This window comes from Macrotis lagotis, chromosome 8, assembly GCF_037893015.1.
Source record: "Macrotis lagotis isolate mMagLag1 chromosome 8, bilby.v1.9.chrom.fasta, whole genome shotgun sequence".
NCBI lineage: Eukaryota > Metazoa > Chordata > Mammalia > Peramelemorphia > Peramelidae > Macrotis > Macrotis lagotis.
Genome location: NC_133665.1, coordinates 29,971,858 through 29,998,507, shown reverse-complemented (window position 1 = coordinate 29,998,507; position 26,650 = coordinate 29,971,858). Strand labels below are relative to the sequence as shown.

The 26,650-nt window shown below is 34.9% G+C and overlaps 1 protein-coding gene and 1 pseudogene across 1 annotated transcript in view; one reads left to right on the top strand and one right to left on the bottom strand.

Moving 5' to 3' along the window:
* Positions 1-20,641, bottom strand: part of SLC28A3 (solute carrier family 28 member 3) — a 56,251-nt gene extending 35,610 nt beyond the window's left edge. The window contains exons 1-8 of the mRNA XM_074196627.1: positions 20,091-20,641; positions 19,255-19,399; positions 14,336-14,449; positions 14,132-14,209; positions 9,597-9,677; positions 8,755-8,835; positions 5,449-5,574; positions 1,694-1,824 (exon numbers count right to left, since the gene is read on the bottom strand). Coding sequence (XP_074052728.1) covers positions 1,694-1,824; positions 5,449-5,574; positions 8,755-8,835; positions 9,597-9,677; positions 14,132-14,209; positions 14,336-14,449; positions 19,255-19,399; positions 20,091-20,305 — 971 coding nt within the window. The 5' untranslated portion in view covers positions 20,306-20,641. The remainder of the gene's footprint in view (positions 1-1,693; positions 1,825-5,448; positions 5,575-8,754; positions 8,836-9,596; positions 9,678-14,131; positions 14,210-14,335; positions 14,450-19,254; positions 19,400-20,090) is intronic.
* A 3,463-nt stretch (positions 20,642-24,104) lies between these two features.
* Positions 24,105-25,687, top strand: LOC141496416 (glutathione S-transferase-like; annotated as a pseudogene).
* Positions 25,688-26,650: the final 963 nt, after the last annotated feature.

Genomic DNA, 26,650 nt, shown 5'->3' with positions numbered 1-26,650 from the left:
TGTTGTTATGTAATTTTATGCATTTTAGAACCCTATGTTGCTAAATATAAGATAGATAATTATTCATTTCCAGGGGGAATGGGGGAATAGGTATCAGCTCAGTTCATGATGTACCTTAAGTAAAAAAAAAAAAGTACCTGATTTGGCTTAAAGGTTTTCCTGGAATATTTTTTTTTGGTGGGGGAGAATTGGGAAAGAGGGCAGGCAGTACTGGTGGAAGACACATGGTTGCTTTTTCAGTTAGCTTTTGTTTCTTGAAACAAAATTTGTCAATTAAAAAAATATTTTTAAAAAAGTCAAACTAACCATTATGAAACAAAGTCTCATTACTCCTCAGCAAAAGGTTCAGTTTAGTGCTCAGAGTCATAGGACCTGGGTTCAAATTCCAATTCTGTGTGATTGTGGACAAGACATTTAATTTCCCTGGGTTTCAGTTTCCTCATTCATAAAGGTGATGATGGGAGGGGGGGCAAAGAATGGTTAGGCTAGATGATCTCTGGGATCCCTTCCAGGTTCCAAACTATGATTCTATCTTCTATATATCCTGCAAGAATCTTGTTCTGAGGTGTTCTCAAAAAACATCAAGTTAGTCTATATAAAATAAGAGTCATGGTCTTATGGATATCTTCAATAATTTGAGGAGGATTTGAAGTAAGTTTTCACATATTAATTCAAAGCATGTATTCTTATTTAAAGATCCAGGGAGGGGGTGACTAGAGCACTGGCCCTGTAGGCAGAAGGACCTGAGTTCAAATATGACTTCAGACACTTAATTACCTAGCTGTGTGGCCTTGGGCAAGCCACTTAACCCCACTGCCTTGCAAAAAATAAAATAAAATAAAGATACAGGGAGATAACAAAACAAATGTAAAGTACTTACAAACCTTAGCATTTACAAAACATGTTAAGGCATACACACACACACGTGTGTGTGTATATATATATATCTATGTGTGTGTGTGTGTGTGTGTTGTCTATTGTTCAATATCTATTATGTACCAGATAGCTTATAATATATTGTCAGATATTATAAGAATATATTGGGAAAAGAGGTTGATATTAAAACCAAACAAAACAAAACAAAAAAATAGAAAATCTCTATAGAAGTGCCACTAAGATAACTTTAAAGTGGCATGTGTGTCTGTCCTCTGCACATTGGTTATAACACTGGAATAAAATTAACTCAAAAAACTACCAGAAGTCTCAATAAACTGAGGTATAGTCTTTATATGATTATAGTTGATTAATAAAGAATAGAGAAGATAGGGATTATAGTTTTTTGACTTTTTTTTTTATTTCATCCTCAGGCTAGTACTCATACCAGCCAATTGCCTATAATGTTCCATCTTAAGGAGAAGAGATCTTCAGAATGATCATCACTCTGAGGCATTACAACCTCCTTAATCAAAGAGATTCAGTTAGGCTTACTGTACTGTATTTTCCAAAGCAGGAAATTGGATTATTATGTTTAGAAAGATATTCTGGTTAAGCCTAAGTGATAACTGGAAAAATTAAATGAACCAGAGTACATCATTCCCTGAATGTTCTGGTTAATTGAGATTATACCATTCTTGGAATTTTCCTTTTATTCTTTTCTCCAGGGAAACAGAGCAGAGGAAAATCTACTAGAATAAACAGGTTACATGAGCCTTATTAACTTTTGTGAGAGATGGATGACTATGCCCCTACTTACCCTTTCTCCATTTTCAAGGCATTCTTGAGAGTTATTTTAGGAACTTCAGTCTCAGGCCAAAATAATTTAGCAACAGCCAGAGATGCAGGGGCAGACATCACTGAAGCAGTTAACAAATGTGACGCTGAAACCTGTAATTTCAAATGAAAGAAAATTAGCTGATTTTCTCCATTCATCAAGGCATTCTCTCATAAGCATTAGTCAAGGCAATAAGGTGTTTAGGAAGCTTATTAGAGATAAAGGATTGATGTCATGTCATTTTCTTTCAATAAAAAGTTTATATAATAATGATTGACATTTTATAATACTTTAAGAATTACAAAGTACTTTCTGAATACTATCTCAATCTATCCCAAATAATATTAGGAGATAGGTGCTGCTATCATTACATTCTACTGTTGAGGAAACTGAGTCTGAGAGAGGTTAGGATTGCTCAAGGTCACATGTCTAGAAAGGGTTCTGAGGTTAAATTTGAACTCAGGTTTTCCTGACTCCAGGTCCATTTAACAGCCTATGTTTTTCTTGAGAGATGAGTGGATATAAAATCTCAGATAGGAAGAAGCATAACCTCCATTTAACCTAGGAGTAAAAACTTAGTTAGCTCTGTTAACAATCCAGTTTCTTTGCCAAGAAAATTATGCACAGAATTGGTATGCTATGGTACATGGGTGGGGCTCATGAAGGACCAGACACAAATGAAGGGCGCTATGCACTGAAATCTCAGATCATGTTGTCCCCTGCCTTGGTAAACATCCTATATGACCTCAGGATCAAATGTAAACTTCTTTACTGGCATTTAAAATGCTTCACTGTCTATCTTTTCATTATTTTTCAGGACTTTTAATACATTACTCATTTGTACATTCTATAAAGTTCAACTATAGTGACCTTCTTGCTTGTTTCACACAATTCTCCATCTGTCCTCTTACTTCCCCTGTTCCTACTCCTAAACATAATTCCTCTTTACCTCCCTCTCTTAGAATTCCTGGTTTCCTTCAACAGTCACTTACATGAAGCTGTTGTCACTCTTCCCTTCTACTACTGATGCTCCTTCCCTCCAAATGTATTCATTTTATGTATGTTCTATATATAATAATATATTATCTGTTAAAATGTAAGATCCATGATTTTTGACTGATGGATAATTATTGACCTCACCCCAGTCACCCACAGAAAAATTGGGCCTCCCTACTCTTACAGACTTCTTTCTCTTCCTCCAAAACTGGGGTCTGAGCCATTATGGAAACATGTCAGGCTTCTCAGGTTCATATACACTCCTAGCAGCTTTACTCCCCAAATGAATCTGGTTTTACTTCCACACATTTTTTTCAAATCAGGTGTAACAGAATCTATTAATCAGATAGATTGTGCCAGGTTATAAAGAAAAAAAATGAAATAGTCCCTGTTATTTATTCTAACAAGAAACAAGTACACACACACACACACACACACACACACACACACACACACACACACAAAGAAATATATTCACACATTGGGGAGGTCATAAGGTCCCTCAGTCAAAAAGTTAGACCATGACATTTTTAATAGACCATTATTCTAGACTATTGGCATTCAAGAATATAACTTTATTCTGTTTCTATTATGAATTTTCTATTTATATTTAAAAGAATACATGGAAGATTTGTGATTAGCCTTGGTGATAGCCCACAGTGATGAGATCATATATCCATCTAAGTATCTAATATCCATGCAGTCATTTTAGGACTAATTTCTTTTAGAAATTCATATTCTTCTCACTCTTTGATAAAAACTGCTGGAAAACTGGGAGGCAGTAAGGCAGATACTAAGCACAGATCAGCATCTCACACTCTACACCAAGATAAGGTTGAAATGCATATAGAAATCATACATAAAAACAATATCATAAACTAATTAGGAGGACAAGGACTAGTTTATTTGTCAGATGTATGGAAAAGGGAGCACTTAATGACCAAAGAAGAGATAGAGAACATTATAAAATACAAAGTGGACATTTTGATTACATTAAATTGAAAAGCTTTTGCACAAGCAAAATTAATGCAATCAAATTTAAAAGTAATTAGGAAACAATTTTTACAACTAGTATTTCTGATAAAGGATTAATTTCTAAAATAGATAGAGAACTGAGTCAAATTTATAAGAAAACAAGTCATTCCTCAATTGATAAATGGTCGAAGGATGTGGAAAGGTAATTCTTAGATGAAGAAATTAAAGCTATCTATAGTCATATAAAAATTATTCTAAATCATTATTGATTAGGGAAATGCAAATTAAAACAATTCTGAGGTATGATTTCACACCTATCAGATTGGGTAAGTGATCAAAAGGGAAAATGACCAGTGTTGGAGGGGATGTGGGAAAACTGGGACACTAATGCATTGTTGGTGGAGATGCAAACTGATCCAATCTTTTGGGGGAACAATTTGGAATTGTGCCCAAAGGGCACACCCTTTGATCCAGCAATACCTATATGAGATCTGTATCCCAAAGAGAACACAAAAAAAGGGGAAAAATACCCTTATGCACAAAAATATTCATAGCAGTTTTTTTTTGTGGTGGCAAAGAACTGGAAATTGAGGGGATGCCCATTAATTGGAAAATGGCTGAACAAATTGTGGTAAATGAATGTGATGGAATACTATTGTTCTATAAGAAATCATGAGGGATGGGACTTCAGAAAAGCCTGGAAGGACTTACATTGCTTGATGCTGAATGAAAGGAACAGAGCCAGAAGAACATCATACATACTAACTCAACATTGTGTGATGATCAACTATGATGAACTTGTTCATTTCAGTACTACAATAATCCAAGACAATTCTATAAGACTTATGATGGAAAATGCCATATATATATATATATATATATATATATATATATATATATATATATATATATATATATATCCAGAGAAAGAATTGTGGAGTTTGAATGCAGACCAAATCTTATTATCTTCAATTTTAAGTTTTCTTATGTATTATGTTGGTTTTTTCTCTCTAATGTTTTTTTCTTCTTTTTTGGATTTGATTCTTCCTTCACAACAAGATTAATATAAATCTGTTTAGCAAATTATATATGTAGAGGCTATAGTTGATTACTTTCTGTCATAGGGAAGGCGGAAGGGAGGAAAATGTAAAACTCAAAATCTCACAAAAAAAGATTGGTGAATCTGTATCCAGATAAGGAGCTGTGGAGTTTGAACAAAGTACAAGGACTATTCCCTTTAATTTGGAAAAACAAAACAAAACAGATATCTTATTGTCTGATCTCGTTACTTCTGAGAATTCTGTTCTCTTTAAGGATATGATTTCTCTCTCATCACACCCAATTTGGATCAAGGTACAACATGGAAACAAAGTAAAGACTGACGGAGTGCTATCTGTGGGGTGGGGGTGGGGGAGGGAAGCAAGATTGGGAGAAAATTGTAAAACTCAAATAATATTTTTAGTAAAAAAGACTTGTATAAATGTAAAAAAAAAGATTGGTGAAAACTATCGTTGCGTGTTTTTGGAAAAGCAAATAAATAAAAAAGGAACTCATGTTCTTTTCTAGAAATAGCTGATGAGGCAGAGATACAGAGGTGAGATACTAATCCTTTTTTATATTATTATAGTCTCTAATAAGGACAACCACAAACCTTGTCACTGCCCCTATATCTTTGTTCTTCACTTGGAGAGATAGGGAAAGGAAATGGAAGGCAAGAGAAACAGATTGCCTTTTCCATAATGAAATTACGAAGTCTTTTTACTTACCCCAAAAGAAATATATGCACCCAAGACACTTCCAGCAATGGTTGAAAATCCTGCAGTCATGATTGCATGAAGTTCTGACTTGGTGAGATGTAATAAATAGGGTTGGACCAGAAGCGGAGATTCAGTCTGCAAACAAAAATCAATAATTTGAAATAGGTCATTCTTTAAATGAGGGGCTATTAACTTTTCTTTTGTGACATAGAACCCACTGGAAGGTTTATGATAAAGTATATGGACCCCCTTTTCAGAATAATGTTTTGAAATTATTAAAGGTAATATTGTTTTTCAATTAAAGAATAGTAAAAATCAAGATGGAAATTCTCCCTTTTGGTTCATAGACTTTCTGAAATAGTTCTCAGGAGCCCAGGAGAAGAACCCTACTTTAAATTTTGTACAAATATTTGGATCTTTTCTTTTCCTGAGTTCTTAAATAATGACCAGGTTTGTTCCCAAAGAAGATACTTCTTCCAGTTCTTTTGGAGAGGTGGGGTCCTGGGCTGGAGAGCAATATGTATAATGTATTTATTGGTTTTATTGTTTTTTCTTTTCCTATTATTTTATATATTCTTTGTTAAAAGAGATGGTAGATGTAGGGATGCAGGGAAAATATCTCCCTATCAAAAAAATAATGATAATGATAATAATAAATAATAATATAAAAAACAAAATGAAATTAAAAACTCTCAAATAAAAATCCTCACTCTGAAGGTGCTAACCATGCTAATCCATAGTTTTCCTTTACTATTCTTTGTATTTGAAAATGTTCATGTGTGGTATTAATGTTCAAAATAAAAGGAAAACCAATTTTTAAATTTTTGTACCTAATTCATAGGAGTGCTATGAGTAACATATAAGAAATGTAAAGAGCTTTGCAAACTTGAAGTTTCTATGTAAATATCAGTTACTGTTATTACTAATATCATTGCTTTTGCTTTGCTTTGAATTTCTATTCAATACTTTTCTCAGAAATAAGACTGTCCTATGCCAGAGGAATTATATTATATACTATAATATATATATAATATAAATTATAATAAGAACATGTTATTGTGTTTTCAGGTTGGCAATGCACTTAACATACATGATTTCAACTTGAGCTTTTCAACAACCTTTTGAAGTAGGTACTACGAATTTTATTGTAAAAACAAACCTTAGTAAGGTTAACTGACTGGTCCATGGTAGTACACCTAGGAAATACCAAGAGGCAGGATTTGAATTCAGAAGTCATCAGAGTAGAGATCATTACTAAAAAAAAGGTACTTGGCAATTTGGAAGGAACATTTCCAGGAAGCACGGCTGGAATATCTGTTAGCGTGGGACAATTTGTCCTACTTTTTACTTCCTAGGGTTGGCCTAGAAACTGCCTAGTGGTCTCATATACTGGAATCAGTCCAGTCCACTGAGAAGATTAAAAAACTTTCCTCAATCTTGTTGTTATTTATCTTAAATCTTGACCTAGGATTGAACTCCTAGGACTCTATGGCCCCTTTCTCCCTTCTACCAAGTCAAAGGATTTGAGATCTAAAACTAGAATATCAAAGAAGAGAAGAAATTTGAAAGCATCCTTTTAAATATGCAAAAGAAGAGAACAGCATGATGGCCAAAAAGAAGTACATATAAGCAGGATAGCTTTGAAAGTTTTTTAAATTAAATTTTAAATAATAATAATAATAAATTAAAGTTTGTTATATATTTAAAAAGTAATATATACATATACTATGCAGAAATACCCATTTTATTTGGTATTTAAATTCAGAATAGAAATAATTGGATGGATAAATATATGATAAATAGATAGCTAAATCCCATGAATCCTATCAAAAAAGTCTCCTCTTTAGCATCCCTACTCCCCAAATTGACAGCTCAGAAACAGAGGAAAAGTAAAATGGACATATGTTAGATTCCCAGAAATGATTTCTTAAGTGAGGACCCTTGAGCCAGGGACCTCCTCCAAATCCACACCCATTCTGGGATGGGGCTGTGAAAATAAAGGGAGAGAAAATAGATTTTTAAAAAATTAAATGATAAATAAACATTTGACAAAAGAAAAAATGAACTGAAACCTGTGCCCAGTAGGAAAGGTGTCATAAAAGCCAGTAGGGAAGAGAGCTTACAGCTTCTGGACCCTCTATTAATATAAGCTACATTTTTTACATATTAATTACCCAATTGAAAACCATGGAAGCATGTGTGCAATTTTACAATTTTTCCTTCATTATTACTAATTGTTCTGTCAAGTTGAGTGTGTTGAATTGCATCTTGTGAACTAAAGAGAGGCTTAGGGGTACCAGCCTTTCAAATCCTTTTACTCTGCAGGAAGTGGTAAGCAACACAAGGTGGTTTCCTAATTAGTCCTGAGAGATTTTATTACTAGAATCATAGTCATTTCAGATCCTAGGGAAGTAAGTATGGGGTTATACTATTAAGCCCTCTTTTCCAGTTGGTTAGCAAGGCTTTCCAGAAAGAATAATCAACCTGCCTGGAATAGATATCAGCTCAGGTTTTAGGGCCAAGTCTTTTTTTGGGTGACTTACATTTTTCTGCAAATCCAATTTCCAAAGGCCAGAGCAAGCATTTAGACTCTAGCTCACAGAATTGCAGAATTAAAATAGGAAGGAACCTCAGAGAGCATCCAATTAAACCCACTCGTTTCAGAGATGAGCAAACTGAGCTTCATAATGGTTAAATGACTTGTTTATGTGCTCACATAAGCCTCAAAGGTTAAATCTGAACATAAGTCTTTCTGAAGGAAATGACTAAACAAACAAGAAAGTGTGCAAAGAGACAATGTAGCAGAGGGAATAGAGAATTGACATGGGAAGCTTTAGGAATCCCTATCAAAAGTTGCCTTTGAAAACTGCAATGCTGAATAACTTATTTTACTTCTCAATAACTCCAGGCAAAACCATAAAGGCCATAATCAACTTTCATTTGGGAAAAAAACCCAAAAAACTATCAAGGACTAGATGGACTTTAAGGTTCCTTTCCAGTCTAAAATTCTATTTTCCTAAAGATATTTTAACTAATGACCACATGAAAATCTAGGAGGCTATAGATTCTAATATGCATTAATTCCTAATTCTGTTCTCAGCTAAAAAATGTTTTAGCTTTAGAAAGGAGCATGACTCATTGTAAGAAAACTAGACTTTGTAGATGCCAAGTACATTGATTTTCTGATATGCTTCAGAAAGTTCAAACAATATTCACCAAATGGAAATGTCTTGAAATATTTCTTTTACCTTCAAAAAGTTGAACTTTCCAGAGAGTATCTAATTTGATGAGTCCATTTTTGGAACAATAACTCACCTGTCCCACAAATATGTTGCCAGCAGCAACTACAGATTCAATAGGAGATGATCCCAAAGTAACCTGCATTAACCATCCAACCTAAAAGGGTAAAAAAAAAAAAAAGAAATCTGTAAAGGAAATCTTTTGTTGATTAAAAAAATCCAACAAAGAAGTTACTTAAGTACATAATTGTCCCAGGAAGTGATAACTTCTGAATGTTTGATCCAGGGGAAATGTTTCCTCTGCTTTCATTTCATGGACAACCAGCTTTTTAAAAATGGTTTTAACTCAGTCAGTTGTTAACAGATTAGAAATGAAATAATGACCAGAAGCCTGGAAATGGGTTATTTAAATCACCAGGGGTCCTTTTGAGAGGAGATTTGAAGGAACTTCCTGGATCATGTAGAAATGGTTCCAGTTGTGATCCATGTATGCAAAGTCCTTTTCCTAAAGACATAAATTCCTCTCATTGTTGTGACCTCCATAGTGTTTTGCCTTGATTTGGGCCAGTGGACACTTGTACTTGCTACAAATCAAATGTAGCAGCCAGGAAAGCATTCTCGGCTTTCTTTTTTTCTGGGGGGGAAGATCAGGCAATTAGAAGCAGTTTAGCAGTAATACCTCTTCTTTATTTCATGGAAACACTTGACATCCTTGGCTATTAAGATCATATTCTGTGTTTCAGTTTCTAATCATCTTTGTACAAACATATTGGGATTTATTTACTATATCCCAAGTCTCCTGTCACTGTGCATCTTAGTACTATGGTACTTTAGAAATACAAATACTTATCAAGTGTTTCCCAGGAAAGATTCAGTTTGATCGTAGCCATGCTGACACTTGATAGAATCTGAATTTACCTTTCTAATGAGCCACTGCATGAATCCAAGGTAATAGAGCATGGATATCACAGTACTGAAGAAGACCACTATTGGCAAGACCTAGTGCAAAAACAAAAACAAATGTGATTGAGTTAATTTTCTTCTTCTTTGGGAAATAACAATTCCTTAAAGATGCTTTAGAGTAGGAGTTCTTCATCTAGGACCATGAACCCCTTGATTTCAGAGGGTCTGTGAATATGTTTTTTAAATAGTTTGAAAAATACATTTACATATAATTGATTTCCTTTGAAATTCTATGTGATTTTTTTCCATTAAATTTTTTTTTTGAGAAGGAAACCATAGGCTTCAGTAGATTGTTGGGATTTTAGATTAAGTTAGAAAGGATGGATAACTGAGCCATCTGAGCTCTTTTAAAGAAAAGGAAACTGATGCTCAGAGAAGGTAACTAACTTATAGAATGGAACAGATATAATAAGTGCCAGAGCAGGGATTTCAATGTGAATCCCCTCACTACAAAGTCAACACTCCTTCCACTGACCCACTTTCCATTTCTTTCAAACATTTTCCAGATGACCTTCTTAGAATATTTCAGATGATGTGATCAGCATAGAATACAGGGCTATTACCTACCTCCCTATTCCACAACAAATGTACTTCCCCTCAATTCTCCTTATAAGGATCAAAGAAATAGAGTTGTAAGGAATCAGAGACCATTATCTAGTCCAATTCCATTTTCTTACAGATGAGGAAACTGAAACCCAGGAAGGTTAAATAACGGCCTATGGTCACATAGCTAGTAAAACAACAGAATTAAGATTTTAATCGAGATTCTTTAGTTTTTAAATAGAGTTAATATTCTTTCTGCTATACTGAAGATGCTTTGGGGAATTTAATATAACTAGATCATTCAAAACTATTCTTCTTCACCATGTATTGTCATTGAATCTGCTTTGCTTTGCTATACAGAACCCTTTTCTATATTGAAATTTCACCAGCATACGATCCTGTAAAACTTCACATTATTTTTGAAACTAGCTAAACACCACAAGAATGAGAATGAACTTTGAAAAGGGAAAGTCTTGTGAAATTTTTCCAAGTGTTTTTCTTCAGGTCACCATTTCTAGTTTGTATGACTGCTATTCTCCCAAATGAATGGTCAGAGTGAATAACAGAGGTACAAATGACCAAATCCAGGACAGCATGTACAGGAGCACTCCATATAATTTAGAAAAGTGTTTTAATAATATATATTATTAAGTCATTTGTTCCATTATTCAGTATTCACACTCTCTCATGCTTTTTATAGACCTGATTTTAATGGGCAAGATAAGTATTCCTGAAAACCATGGACAGATCCATTAAAAGCTAATCTTTTCATTTTAACTGAGATATAACTTAGACATGAGCAGTAACCTAAAGAAAATCTTTCCCCACTCCCAACAATATGTATGAAGACCACCAGGGTAGGAAGTATCCTTTACAAGCTAAGAAATGGGTTATTAACCACCCTAATGTTTTATTTTGAATTTCATTCCTGGCATGGGCACTTTCAGGTCTTTGGCCAAGAACATTCAACATTTAGGGTAAAAGCATTATGATTTTACATTTTACAGATGAAGAGAAGGTAAGGAAATTTTGATGTCAAACTTCAAACCTATTCAGGAAATAGACTTTTAAAATGATTCATGATTATCCTAATAAATGTTAACTAAAATAGGAAATATGAAAACCCCAAACTGCCACTTTTGAGTTACTTGTCAATATTCACACTTTCTCCCTATGGAAGGTAGGTTTGAGAGGTGAAAAGGCTGGGGGAAGGGAGATGATTATTGATGAAAGCTGGTCACTGAATCAATAAGTCTGGACATTCTGACTTAAAAAGAATCATTCCAATCCTAGTCCATCTGGCCTGTGGCCAGATAGCTGCTCTCTTGCCAAAAAACAAAACAAAAACCCCATCAATTTCTTCTGGTTAGGTTAAATACTTATTCTAGCCTTTCCCACTTGCCACTGTTTTAGACATAGCTCCACTGCAGGTCAGAAAGGAAAAACTGCTGGAACAAAGAAAAATGCTTTAGCAAAGATGTTTGATGGTTTGGGAGAATGAATATTGAGAAAACAACATCGTGGCAGTGAGTAGAAAGCTATCTTCTTATATTCTCTTTGGTTGTTTTGTTTTTTCTTCTGAGTTTTTATTCTTGTAAGATAAAATAAGAAATGAAGCTTCTCAAATTTTAAGGTGGTTGAAGATGAAGAATAGGCTTGAAGGAGCAAGGTAGATTGAACCCAAACTAGAACCCTGTCCTAGAAGCCAAGCTCCTTTTCTTTTTCTATTGAAGAGAGTTCCAGGTGAGAATTCTTGTGGTATTTTGAAAAGAATGATGAACTATATTTGAGTGAATAGACTATGGTCCTTGTAGAATCTTGGCTCAAGTCTTGTTGTGTTGGTTGGCCCTCTTTCCCTAAGTTCCTCCAACTATAAAATGGGAACAGTAGTGCCTTTCTCAGTTACTGTATTTTAGGAGGCTTAATGAAATAGTATATGCTTAGTTTCTTTTAAGAAAATAGCCATTTTTATTTGTAATGTGGATGAAGATTTTCTTATAGCAACGAAAAACGTTGAGAATTGAATGTAGTTTTATTACTCATAATTTATGTATGTTGTCCAGAGATTTTTCTCATTTCAGGGAAGCAGCCAACCTAGTCTGTGACAAGAACCATGGGAGTCCTGAGCTGAGAGGCAGTAGAAAAAATGCTGGTCAGAAGTCTTGGGCTGAAATCAAACCTTTGGTGATTACTTTCTTAGGTCTCAGTTTCTTAATCTGTATTATTTCAATTGGAGTTAGAATAGATATCTCTGAGGTCCTTTCCAGCTCTAAAATCTATTATCCCATGTTTTCAAGAATGGTCCTGATCTATTGCTCAGAAGCTACATGATCCCTTTTTGTGAAAAGACAGTGGTATTTGCGCTGACTACATGATAGGGTCATTCCTGAAATGAAAGGATTGTGTAAATAGAAGCTTTTTTATTGGCATAATATATAGTAGTGGGAAATTCATATGTTGCTTTTAAGGTTTGCAAAGCAATTTTCCTATATATCTTTTGACTCTTACAACAACCCTATGGTTTAAATGCCTCAGGTATTTTTATTATCATCTGTAGGAATAGGTAAACTGAGTCTCAATAAGGTTAAATGACTTACCTATGATCCCAGAGATATTTATTTATTTATTTATTTGTTTAGATTTTTCAAGACAATGGGGTTAAGTGGCTTGCCCAAGGCCACATGGCTAGGTAATTATTAAGTGTCTGAGGTCGGATTTGAACCCAGGTACTCCTGACTCCAGGGCCAGTGCTCTATCTACTGTGCCACCTAGCTGCCCCATCTGTCCTTCTCCCTCCTGCCCCCCCAATTGACAAAGCTGAAAAAAAGGTGGAGAAGATAGACACTCCCATTCATACCAATACAACATTATGTATTGATAGAAATATTTTGGAAATAATTTGGAAATATATAAGAGAGGTTCCTAAACTCTTCATGTCCTTTTGTTTCACTATTTGATTTAGATCTCCAAGAAGGTAATTAAAAAGAAATAGAGGCCCTATCTGGGCCAAAATAATCATAATTAGAAAAAAAATCATGGGAACAAATATCCTAAGATATAGGAAGTACTGAACAAATTGTTGTTCTTTTTTTTTTTTATTAACTGAAGGTAATTGTATCTTATGCCACAAATAAGACTGAGTATGACATGTAAGGAACAACTTGAATAATGTGAGACAGAGCTACGAAAGCAGAAAAGCAAGAATAGTATACCCAGTGATATTATAATATACAAGAATAGCTTACTCAATATACATAATAGTATAAAGGAAGACAACATAATCCACTCAAATATAGGACTTAAAATTTGTTCCAGAGGACTGTGTTTAAATTATATATCTTTTGGTTAAGAAATGGCAAACTAAAAGAGTGAAAATTTATAGAGATTATTTATCTCAATTATTAAATTTTGACATTGCTTAAAACTATTCTTTTTGTTTTAAGTTTTTGCAAGGCATTGGGGTTAAGTGGCTTGCCCAAGGCCACACAGCTAGGTAATTATTAAGCGTCTGAGGCCATATTTGAACTTAGGTACTCCTGACTTCAGGGCCGATGCTCTATCCACTGTACCACCTAGCCACCCCAAAACTATTCTTCATGGGGTTCCTACTCATGAAGACATATTAGTACTTTGAAAGTTTGAAAAAAAAGATGATATAATCTTACCACTAGAGTCTCTTTGCAGTTAAATATAAAACAAATACAATTATATGAAAATGATTTAGCTGACTGATCACCCAAAACATGTTTTAAATATGTATATCTATACTATCACTGAAAAGTCATAAAAACACATGAACCACTTAAGGAAAAAAAGGTTTTTTCTCCATCCATTGCTGGGTTGCTAAAGAAAGATTTAGTTTGGTTTAGTGCCTGTTCATCAATAAAACAAATAAAATAAATTTATAGCTCTGGATTGACTTATATAGAAAAGGGGGTGATTCCTACCTTGAAAGCGAAGAAATGGTCTGTGTATTTTTCACCAAAGACAAACTTGGCTCCTATATCGGTATACTCCAAGAAAATCTAGATTAAAGATTCCAATAAAATTTACTTTACAAATCAAAATCATTGAAAAAATATGCTTGTTGAATTTGGGGGAAAAGTTTTTAGGTCCCATGGTTGAGCATGACCTTCAATGACTGACTTTACCTGTACTTGTTTCCCCAACCAATTGAATGCCTCAAATCCAGGTGTAGTTCTCAGAATAAGAAGACCAAAAACAAACTGTAATGCAATTCCCCAAAATACAGGTCTCCAGAACACCTATGCATGAAAAAAACCCAGAGATGTTGCTATTATTAAGTTAGAAATGCTATAATAAAGGACTCAATACTAATTGGAGATTACATCTTTCATTTTCATACTGGCAAGGGGCTCACTTTCAGTGACTATATAACAAAAAGGGTAATTATCAAGAAATATGCAGAGTGGAATGACCCTAGCAGCCTGATCTGGGGAGCTCTCTATTATTAATCTAAACAAAAGGAGATCTTTTGAAAAAGATCTTATTAGCTCTTTCCCAAATAAAACTTTTAGTTTTGGGTGTACCAAGTTTCCCCAAGATTCAACACTGCAGTCTCAAGAAGTGATCAATTTACCAAGACCATATCTAATTTTTGTTCTAATAGTTTGATACCAATTAATGATTCCCATTCTTGGTTTTGTATTAAATGTGATTTTATAAAAAAAATATGATCATTCTTGGGGCAGCTAGGTAGTGCTGTAGATAGCGAATAGGGACTGTTAGGAAATGCCTCTTTCTGAGTTCAAATGTGATCTTAGACTCTGTAGTCAGTGTGACCCTGGGCAAGTCACTTAACCTTGTTTGCTTCAGTTTCCTCAGCTTTAAAAATAAATGAGCTAGAGAAGGAAATGTCAAATCACTCAAAATTTTTGGCAAGAAAACCTCAAATGGGGTCAGACATGACTGAAAGAGCAACTAAACAAGAACAAAAATGACTAAGAACCATCATGAAATTTGTCCTTCAAAAACCAAAATTTGTTTTAGTAATGTAGAATTAAAACTAAAAGGCTAATGTTTGGTACTTTTGAACTGGATCTGTGATTACATTGATTTAGGAAATTCCTGAGAAGAATTCCTCTACTAATGTATTTCAGCTATTCTGCTACTTAGTGTCCTGGCTTACTGAGAGTTTATAAGACTTGTTTAGGGTCATACAATTAGCATGTATCAAAAGTGAGAATTAAACTTAAGTTATTCTGATTTTAGTGATAACTCTACATCCACTACAACACCTTCTCTTTCTACACCACAGATAAATATCATGAAAATCTGTGTCAATTCACTGAGAATAAACTTGATTTCCTGCTCATTCTTAATTGTCATATAAGAATGACCTTTTTTCTTGTCTTGAAAATGGAAAGGCAAAACATGACCAATGTATGGGACATGTCTTTTTCTCTCACTGTGATATGGTGGTATATATGAGAGCAGATCACTTTGAGAACTGGAACAGAGAGGAACCAGATCAAAAAGGTGTAAACTTAACAGGAGAAAAGGCAAATGAATTCAAGGATGGGTATGGAAAGCTAGTAATAGAACATATGGAACACTAGATAATTAGAAATAATGAGAAACAGTTTACATCAGTGACTCATGACAAGTAGGTGACACTATATTCTTAATAGTAAAGGAAATGGTGGCTACATCTGAAGTACAAAAGCAATGGGAAATTTCCTTTCAATTTACTCGGTCACTTTGCCTTGAAGCACTCATGGTGAGGATAAGCAAAAAGATCATAAAGATAAATGCATTATGTGGCAACATGAAGGATTAAGTAGAGAAATCTTAAGAATTAAACCAAATTCTGAGTTATGTGGGATGGATCTATGGAAGAGAGACATGAAAGAAATAAATGCTGGGTGATAGAAATGTTGGAAAGCAGTAAATTATATCAAGAAATGAAAAAGAGCCTTTATAATTTGATTTTTCTTACTCAGAAGCTATATAACTATGTGCCAGACTATTTTCTTTAAAGAAGAGAATTAATATCAGAAAAATGAAACTGACTAAAGCTTAACAGATAAGAAATGATTGATCAAAAATGCAGGAGTCAAAAAAATGTGGGAGTCTATGAAATCAGATCAGAATAATTAGAGTAAGGATGCAGATGAGGAGATACTGCACACAATTATAACAGCTCCCAAAGAGGGGAAGACATCAAAAAAAAATCAGTGGCACAGTGGATAGAGCACAGTCCTGGAGTCAGGAGGACCTGAGTTAAAATTTGACCTCAGACACTTAATAATTGCCTAGCTATGTGACCTTGGGCAAGTCACTTAACCCCATTGCCTTAAATAAAAATAAAAAAATATATATATGGCATAATGACCAAAAAGTTAAACAATTACTTCTTCCTTTCTATCTGATCTTGATAAGAATAATCTAAGCATAAATTGAGGAAATCCTTGAAAATAAGAAAAGGGAATAGGTGGTATTTTGTAGCTAATTTTCCACAGCAGAGCATTTTTTCACAGTCACAGTTGAGGAAACATGTAGAGAATATTCTATAGTTGAGTCATTTGCTGGATTATTTTCCATGCCCCCCCCACCACAAAAACTTTTTACCTCTATAGTAAAATGCCATCTTAAAGGTTCTTTTACAATATGATAACATTGGGGGCAGCAAAGTGGTGCAGTAGAGTGCCAGCCTTGGAATCAGGAGGACCTGAAGTTCAAATCAGACCTCAGACACTTAATAATTACTTAGCTATGTGATCTTGAGCAAATAATTTAACCCCATTGCTTTCCAAAAACAAAAACAAAACAAAAAATATGAGAATTATGCAAGATTCAAGATTCTATTCATTGAACAAAGATAAATTTATTTAACAATCTTTAATTATCAACCTCAAGGTAAGCAGAAAATAGGGAAATATATACTCCTTATAAGGTAGTCTCCATTGTTAAGAAAAATGTTCTGTGAAAATCCCTAATTAAATGTATTATATAATTATAAGAATAAACAAGTTGTATGTACTAGAGATGCATATAGAATTCTCTTTATTATACTTTGGATATGGAAATGCTCATTTTTACCTGATGTTCGTTAAGACCATGGAAAAAAGAAATACATCCTCTAGATGATTAAAATTGCCCAGATATTCCTGTATATATGAATGAGATTGTACTGATTGCATTGAGTTTCATAATAACACTGGATTCCTCACTGGTCACCATGAGCTTAACCATCTCTAAAAATTAAAGTAAATGAGGTGGTGGCTAGGTAGTGCAGTGGATAAAGCACTGGCCCTGGAGTCAGGAGTACCTGGGGTTCAAGTCTGGTCTCAGGACACTTAATAATTACCTAGCTGTGTGGCCTTGGGCAAGCCACTTAACCCCATTTGCCTTGCAAAAAAAACAAAAAAAAATTAAAGTAAATGAGGGAAAACAAAGACAATGAAGAATTGCCTAATGTCCAGATTATAGACATGAAGTTAGAAGGGCAACCAGTTCATATTTTCATTACATGAATTGGATTGCATCTTGGGAACTGTACAATGTTTACAGGGATTCCAAGCTGCTCTCCTCTGCTGAAGTTCTACTTCTTTAATACCAATATCTTCCATTCTTAAGCCTTATGACTGTGAATCATGACCTTAGTAGAATTAGAATTGTGGTCCAAAAGGTGATAGGTGATACAAAGGAGACCCAAAAGGCAATGGAAAGATGCATGGTAGACATTATGCCATCAAAAATGAGTTATGTCAAAAGAGAAATAAGACATCAAGACAGTTATCACTAGAAATGATTGGTTAGGTAGGAAAAGTGAGAGATAACAGATGGACAATCCAAGTGTCAATAAGTGAAAAAAGTTGAGAAATACTTAATAAAGAACAGTTGTAGTTTTGCTTATTTCATCTCAAATAGTGCCATCATTAAGACTTCATTGTGGCACCAATCAAATTCCATACAGCCCTTAAATTCTGTGGCAGAATTTTGCTTCCATTTGCCAATTTTCATAAGATTCTATATTTTGATCTGGAAGAGCATTTTATCCAATATCCTCATTTTTCAGAGGAGGGAAACTGAGGCTTAGAAAGGGTTTAGTAATTTGCTCAAGGTCACATAAGCAGTAAATAAAAGTATTGGAACTTGAATTTCTCAAGTCCAGTCCACTTTTATCCATTGTACTAAAATGTTTGAGAATAATGTAATTGATATTCAGTCTTGATGATTTAATTCCTATTATACTATTAGCTATTAGGAGTTGATTAGCTCCAAAATATAGAACTAAGGAAATAGTACTGATTAGTATTTGAGACAGCATTTGTGATGGTCAAAAGTTACACTAAAAAGCTTTTGTTGCTTCTGGTTTGAAAATTCCTAGTGATTATGATTATGTGACAGTAAATGTTCTGGGGATCAACTCTTTTCTCTGTTTAAAGCAATTCTCTCATTAATTCAAATATAGATTGAGAATGGTGTTTGTTGTCAAAAAAGCAGTATTAATAATCTTTAAAGAGATTCCCAATAACTGACATTCCTATGTCATCTATATGAATTAGGTAACACCAATATGTTATTTTTCTAGAATCAGGGAGCTGAAAAAGACCTCAAGAGGTCAGTTGTCCAGTTTTTATTTTTTAAGGATATTGTAGACAATTTTTTGGAGAAATGATAAAAAGTAAAAATGTCAATCTATTCACATTTAGGCAATTATAGATTAAAAAAAAAGTCAAGATCTATGATGCTGGAACATATGTTGGCTTGGGACTTTTGATCCAAATGTGATAGGTTCAATTTTGGAAGGAGATTGACTGACTCTTTGAGGAAAACAATTGAAACAGGATTTTTAGTTGACTACAGTTATATGATCAGGCCAAACAATAGAAAACATGTCTGTATTAAAAGGAGGGTTCTACTGTGGGAAAAGAGGAATGAAAGGAGAGTAATTAAGAAATGACAATAGTTTAAGAAAGAAAATAAATAAATAAAACATTAAAAAATGTACACAATGCATACTTTATATATAATATATAAAGGCAAGTGCTTAAAAATATAGACAAGAGATTAAAATGAATACAAACATTTCCTTAGTACTTACCCTAGTGGGATATTTAGAAAATATTAACATCAGGAGAACATAGAATACAAGCCCAGCAAAAGATACCAGAGACTGGGTTCCCTGTTTGGCTGTATCAAAAATCAGCCAGCAAAGAACTCCTATAATTAGTAAGATCCACATCAGCCTGAGAGAAAGGAAAGAGGATTGTTGAGATAACTTGATGTGTTTTCAAATTACAGTTAAACTTTTGAAGAACTTTCCATTTTTGCCTCAGGGAATGACAAATTGATAACTTGTCCAAACTTTTAATTAATACTAACAGTATTAATATTCAGACAGGAGGAATTTGTGATAGACAAATACCATCTCTATAGGTGAGTTTTCCATGAGCAAATCACTTAAAATTGAGAAATCTGAGACAGCTCCTTCCTTTAGCATATGACCATTTCTTATACTGAGGAATTTAGAGATGCTCAAATACAAACTTTCCTAAGCGTGTCACCTATATGGAATGGATAACAGTAATATGGAATCAGGGAGCTGGAAAAACCTCAGAGATCAGCTGTTCAGTTTTTCCTCTCTAAGTAGCTCTGTGTAAAAGCTAATTAAAACAGATAGCATGCCAGGAAATGTGTAAAGCTCTCCAAATGATATGTTTTCCACAATTTCCCTTGTAATACTCTTCTACCATCTAGTCATCTTTTGAGTCTTGATCTGTCATTCCTTCACTGGAGGGAACTCCTAGCATAAATCCCTACTCCAATTATGTGGACTTGAAAAAACTTGAGCATGAATCTTGATTCAGACATTAATTACATGTGTAACTTCACACTAAAAATTCCAACCATGACAATAGAAATATATTCAATACTTACCACTTCAACCAGAACCAATGCTTGTTTAGGAATCTGTTACCAGGAGACAAGAAATCAGCAATCTGATCTTCATATCTGTCTATCAAGTAGTCCCAAATAACAAAGAATATAACAATAACAGTGAGGACAAAAAGTGGGAGGGCTCTATGAAAGTTCACCACACAAGCTGCAATCACTAGAGCCAAATAACCTGTTAAGGAAAGAAGTGAAGACATTATTCATTACATATACAGGGGAATAGGTAGCAACTACCAAGTCAAACCAATAATGAGGAGAGATTTAATCAAGGAAGAGCAGAGTCATAACTAGCATTTTTTCATACCTAAAGCAAGCAAGGTCCAGAAAGTTGATTGGCAAAAGTAACATGAACAGCACCCTCAAATCAATACTTTTTAAAAGACAAATTCTAGCTCTTCTATTTTGAAACCAAACCTAGGTGGGAAGAAGAAGAAAGGTAATGATGTCCTTTAACCAGGCTTCAATTTTATTTTTTCTTAGTTTGCCATTAAAAGGAATTTCTTCATCTGATTAAAAGAATGTCTCATGGAGACATAAACTAAAGAACCCCCCCACTTTATTTCCCAATGGCTACATCCCCACCCCAACTTGCTTGATTCCACTAAACTCTATTTTTCCTGGGAAGCTTTCCCAATCCCCATACTTTGCACACTCTAACCAACAGAATTCTCCTTATGTCAATATTTATTTCCCCATAAATCAACAAAAAAGAAAAAAAGACAAATTCAACTTTTTTTGGGGGGGAGAAAGGGGAACACGTGTTTGGAAGTGGACAAAAATATAGGGATACATAAAAGTTACCAGGCAAATGTGAAGCTCTGACACTGTAGTTGGAAGGGAGAGGAACTCATATTAGTTCTTAGCTCATATGATAGTTTCCAATTTTAACTAATTTAGCACATTATTAACCTAGGTCTTTGATAACTATAAAATAGCAGATATGCATATTTGATAACTATTTTGTGTGTGAAGCATGTTTTAAACATTTGTGGAAATGAGGAATCTATAATTTATTTTAATCATGTGATGGGGTGGAGAGGGAGGGTGAGCTTTCCTATGTCCTTTATAAAGCAACTAAAACCACAAAAAAAAATGATTCTTCTTCAAGACTTTTTTGTTTGATTGTTCATTCTAATGTTAGGCTTAGGAGTTGTAGTTTGCCATACTATCATATAAAATTATACAATATATAATTAAACCAGCATGACTAAGAAAGCCATGGATAGGATAAAAAATTGGACCTCCTAGTGGTTACTTAACATTAGAAAGTCAAATCTTCTACACTGGAAGCACTCAAAAAATAGGAGGACCACTCACTTATTTGAAACATGAGTGTAAAAATGGCATCTCTATGTTCCAGATTTGTTTTCTATTTGTACCTTTAGGCCTTAGCCTAGTGACTAGCATCTGTTTTTTTATTTGTTTTTATAATCTTCACTCTTGTGACTAGAAAATATTTGCCTTTTCCTGGATTTAAACCCATGAAGATGAATCTTCTTGGTTCCAAGCCTAGTGTTCTATTTACTTCACCACCTCCCTGCCCAGAATGTTAGAATTACTATCTAGCATTTTCTTTCACTGTCCATCCTTTAAATTCATTTTGTTGTCACTTCTCCTATTAGAGTTCATTGTTTTCTTCTCCCTTCTTAGGAATTAAATGAGATTAAATGACTTTCCCAGGGTCCATAGCTAATGAGTGTCTAAAACTTGTTGTGAACTCAGGTCTTTCTGATTCCTGAATGAGAAGGCAATGAACACAATCAGATGTCTTTTTAATGATTCAGGATGCTTATACTAATATCAATCATTTTATACATATATGCTTCCCTCTCCCAGTCCACTACCCCCATATATCAAAGCTGTCTCAATTTTGGTTGCAAGTAGTCCAGAATAGATACTTCTCTAGTATCTTGATAGGTATCTGCCACTATGCTCTCCTCAGTCAGGGTGGGAGGGTGAGGAGGGAGTATATCAAAACTAAAAATTGTATCTTTCAGCTCTCTTATATATTATAATCTAGAGGATATAATTTTAAGGCTTAAACCAATCTCTTAATCATTATTCCTTAATGGGGGAATGGAGTATCCCAGGTTTTTCATACCAGTTTTCATGATGAAACACACCCAGCAAATAGCAAAGAATCCCATTTAAGTTATTAGCAAAAACAGAAATCCAATGCCAACATATACCAGATAATATAGAGTAAAAAGAGCTTTCTCATTGGGAGTAAGGTAATTTAGCTCATCAGAGATAGCAAGAGAGAGGCGGAGAGAGCAAGAGTGAGAGCGAGAGTGAGAGAGAGAGAGAGAGAGAGAGAGAGAGAGGAGAGAGATGAGAGAGAAGAGAGAGGAGAGAGGTGGGAGAGAAAAGGAGGGGGAGGAAGGGAGAGAAAGGGGGGGGAGGGGAGAGAGAGGGGAGATGGAGGGAGGGGAGAGAAAGAGAGAGAGGAGGGGGGAGGGGGGAGAGGGGAGGGGGAGAAAGTTCCAGACTTCCCAAAAGGAAAGGGAATTTCCCCTGAGGTTCTCTAATGTTGCCAAGTTGGGCTAGGGGACATAATAGAGACCTGCCAACCTCTTCTCAGGTTGACTTCTTCCCAGTCCTTTTTTCAGTCTTCAACAACCTGAAGTAGGGCTGAGATCCTCCATCTTCCCCTCAAAGCTAGAAACCAGAAAGACCCAAAGAAAATGAAGAGACCAGCTTTCCCTCTCTCCTGATTTTTCCTTCTCTACTCACCATGCAGTTATGCATCAACCTCCATTATTGAAGGACAGATTTTCATTAGCTTTGGGCCTTGAGGAAGATAAACTACTGAGCTATTGAGTTATGTAAGGTTGTCTGCCCCCTTCACTGAATGGCCCCAAGGTGCTGGGCTTTTTTCAATAATTACTATACACATTTATAAGCACACAGCTCCTGAAGGGAGAGATAGTTTTAATTTTTTGCCTTGAGATCACCACTGTCTAACAATTAGCTGGCATATAAATAGGAATTTAACAGAGTTATTTTTTTAATAAAGGGCATAGCTTTACTTTAGAATGATGAGATTACCCATCAGTTTTCTAAGAAATAAAGGCAACATTACCACCCTCAAAACTATTGTTTCCAGTACCTATGTCAGCAGACATGGTGGTTGGGTTAAGGAAATTTCAATAATCTCTCCTCAATCATTTTTTATGTTGTGTTGCTTCATAAATTGGGGCATTTCAAGAGGAACAACTTGTGTTTACTTTCTGTATGGTTGGCTTCTATGGCAAAGAACATCTTGGACCACATTTTTTTTTATGCTCTAAAGGATAGGATGAAATTTTCCCTCTGGCCTAATCTTTCCCTCTAACACATGCCACTTAGAAAAACCAATCCATTGATTGAAACCTGAAAAAAAAAGATGCTTTTCTCCCTCACAGTTTGAAGTACCTGTTAATAAAAATGCCATAGAAGATGTATTGGATCACAGCCTTATGCCTTTTTAAAAGAAACCGCAAGTTGCAATCATACTTCTTTTCTAGGTACCTGTGAAAATACAAAAAAAGAGATAATAGTAAAAGAGTTTTAGGTAGAAAGAAACAAATGTCCTCTAACTCCCACTCTTCTTTTTTAAGAGGTAGAAAGCATGACCATAGTGTTCAAAGTATCAATCGGTTATTTTTTTTCCTCTTCTTTTTTCTTTTGTTTTTCTATGGGATGACTTTTCTGGGGACAGAGAAGTGAAGGATATGGTGGACATGAAAGGCAAAAATACATCAAAAGGACATAGATTCTTTCTTTTGTTCTTTCTATCTAGAAATGAATGTCAGACAAGTAGAAGAAAACAATTGTGTAGATTTAGAATAGAGTAGGGGGTTTACTAATACAGAGCAAATATGTTGACTTTTTGCCAAATATTATCCAATTGAAATCTTCCCAAAGCAGTTACTGGTAAAATATCTGAATTATAGAGACTTGGTGAAGGCCAAGGTAGGGTGAGAAAGGAAGGGGACTTTTTATTGATTGAGTATAATGAGCAATTTGAAAAATCGGAGTGTGAAAATTGGTAGAATAATTCCCCACCAACCCAAACCCAATGAATGAAGTTTGGGGGACAAAACCTTTTTTCCTTCAACCAACCGGGGAAAGAGAAAGTAATTGAAATCTGCAATAACCAGAAAACACCATTTCATTTCTAATCAATGAAGTTACAAAGTTTTCAGCATATTCTGAGAGGAAGTCAGTCACATTCTTAATAAAAATAATTTCATTTAGTTTAATTTGTAGCCTCTATTTGTAACAAAGAATCAGGATTCTTTATCCTGTTTGCAAACAAATCAAATCAAAGCAAAGTAAGAAAAAGGACAATAAGCATTAAAATGTCTGCTATGGTCCAGGCACTTTGCTAAGTATAGGAAAAAGGCAAAAGGACAGTCCTTGCCCCTCAAAGAGCTCATGGTCCCAATGCAGGGTGGTCCAAAAGGGCAGGCAGGTTGTATGCTGCCCCACAGGGTGGGCGGGAGGGGCCTTGTTGGTTTAAATGCTTTAGTAAAACAAAGCCCAGCCACTGCAGAGCTCTCACTAAAAATGGCAAATCAAAAATATATTGTCTATTGTTTTAATAAGAACTTTTAAAAGTAAGGTTGGATATAGCTCTGAACTAATGCAGGAGGACAATACACAAGAAACAATATTAAAAAAGTTATCCATAAAGGATAAATTGGAAATAATCAACAGAAGGAAGACAGTGGAAACTGAGATGGACCTAAAAAGGAATTTCTATAGCTATGGGATTTTTTAGCTGAGATTTGAGGGAAGCTCAAAAATAAAAGAAGAGCTCTCCAAATGTTACAGACTGACAGGAAAAATGTAAACAATTGAACATAATATGTGGGCGTCTTTTTCAAAAACTATATGGAGCCCCCCACCCTGTGTGCCCCAGCCATCTTTTTTTGCTCCCTTCTCCCCGAGGACTGCTCCTCCTGGACCACCCTCTGGGCCCTGCAGTGAAAAATTTGAAACAATCACAATGGCAAAATAAACCTGTTCTCCACTACGTTAATGGAAGGGGAAGAATGGAAAACCATCCGATGGCTCTTGGCAGCAGCTGGAGTGGAGTTTGAAGAAAAATTTTTTTGAAACAAAAGGAACAATTACAAAAGTTACAAAAAAACTGAACTATTCTTCCAACAAGTGGCCAATGGTTGAAAATCGATGGGATGAAGCTGGTTCAGACGAGAGCCATTCTCCACTATATTGCTGAGAAAATACAATCTACTTGGAAAAGGATCTGAAGGAGAGAGCGCTGGACTATCATGTACTCAGAGGGGAATAATGGATCTGATGGAGTTAATCATTATCTGTCCTTTCCTGAAAGGAGAAGAGCAAATAACAAGACTCACTGAAATCACTAACAAGGCCAAAAAACAGATATTTCCCTGCTTTTGAAAAGGTTTTCAAGGAGGTCCATGGACAAAAACTTTTCTTGTGAGTAACCAGCTGAGCATGGCAGATGTGCAACTGTTTGAAGGTTATTTTTAATGGTGGAAGAGAAAGTCCCTGATGCACTCTCTGGATTCCCCTCACTCCAGGCATTCAAAAACTCGAATGAGTAATCTCCCCAACAATTAAGAAATTCCTGGCCCTCTGGCAGTAAGAGAAAGCCTATGCCAGATGCTAAGTATATGGAAGAAGTTATCAAGATCTTCTTTTTGATTCTACAGCAAACAGCACCCAGAGAGAGAGAGAGAGAGAGAGAGAGAGAGAGAGAGAGAGAGAGAGAGAGAGAGAGAGAGATTCTGTTTGTGATTACTTTGTGATTCTAGGACCCTTAATGCTAAACTCCAATCATGCCAGTTCTGATAACCTGTAAGCCTTCTCTGGATATAGCTACTGCCCTAAATATAATATTTCAAAGGAAACCTAATAAACCCAGGATGGGGAGAGGGGGACAAGGGAAAAGAGCACGTTTTCATTCAAAAATCTCTTCTTTTCTCAGTAAATCTATTATATTGACTCTAAGGGTCCACAATTGAACACTTATCTAGCTGAGGACCAATGATTTTCTGGGCCTTAGGAGTTTTCTTCACTTTAATTTGCTCTAAAACCTTCTCAAGTTTTTTCTGGTTTCACTACCTAACTTCAGGGGACACTACCCGGTCCCTAGTCCTTAACCGGTCCCATTTGTTTTCCTTTACCTGAGGGAGACCACCATCAGCTATATGCCCCCCTTCACCTTCCAGAGGTAACCTTGGGAGGGGAGACCTTATCTAAAACTGTTTCTAGCACCATGCTGAATGAAATGAATTTTTGTACTATGCTTTTTTGTGCAGAACATAACATTTGAAGTTGGATTGCTCATGTGGAAAAATTTTCACCATTTTATCTTGCTATTCTATTGAAAAAAGTTGATATGAAACAGAATACTGAACTATTTAATTATGTTCTGATAAAAACATTTGACAACTTTCTAATATAAAAAGATGTTGATTCCTAAATAATGTTTCTTTATGAAAAAATCAATCTATTCTTATGTGCATATATATTATAAAAAATTTAAAAACCAGTTTTACTTTCTT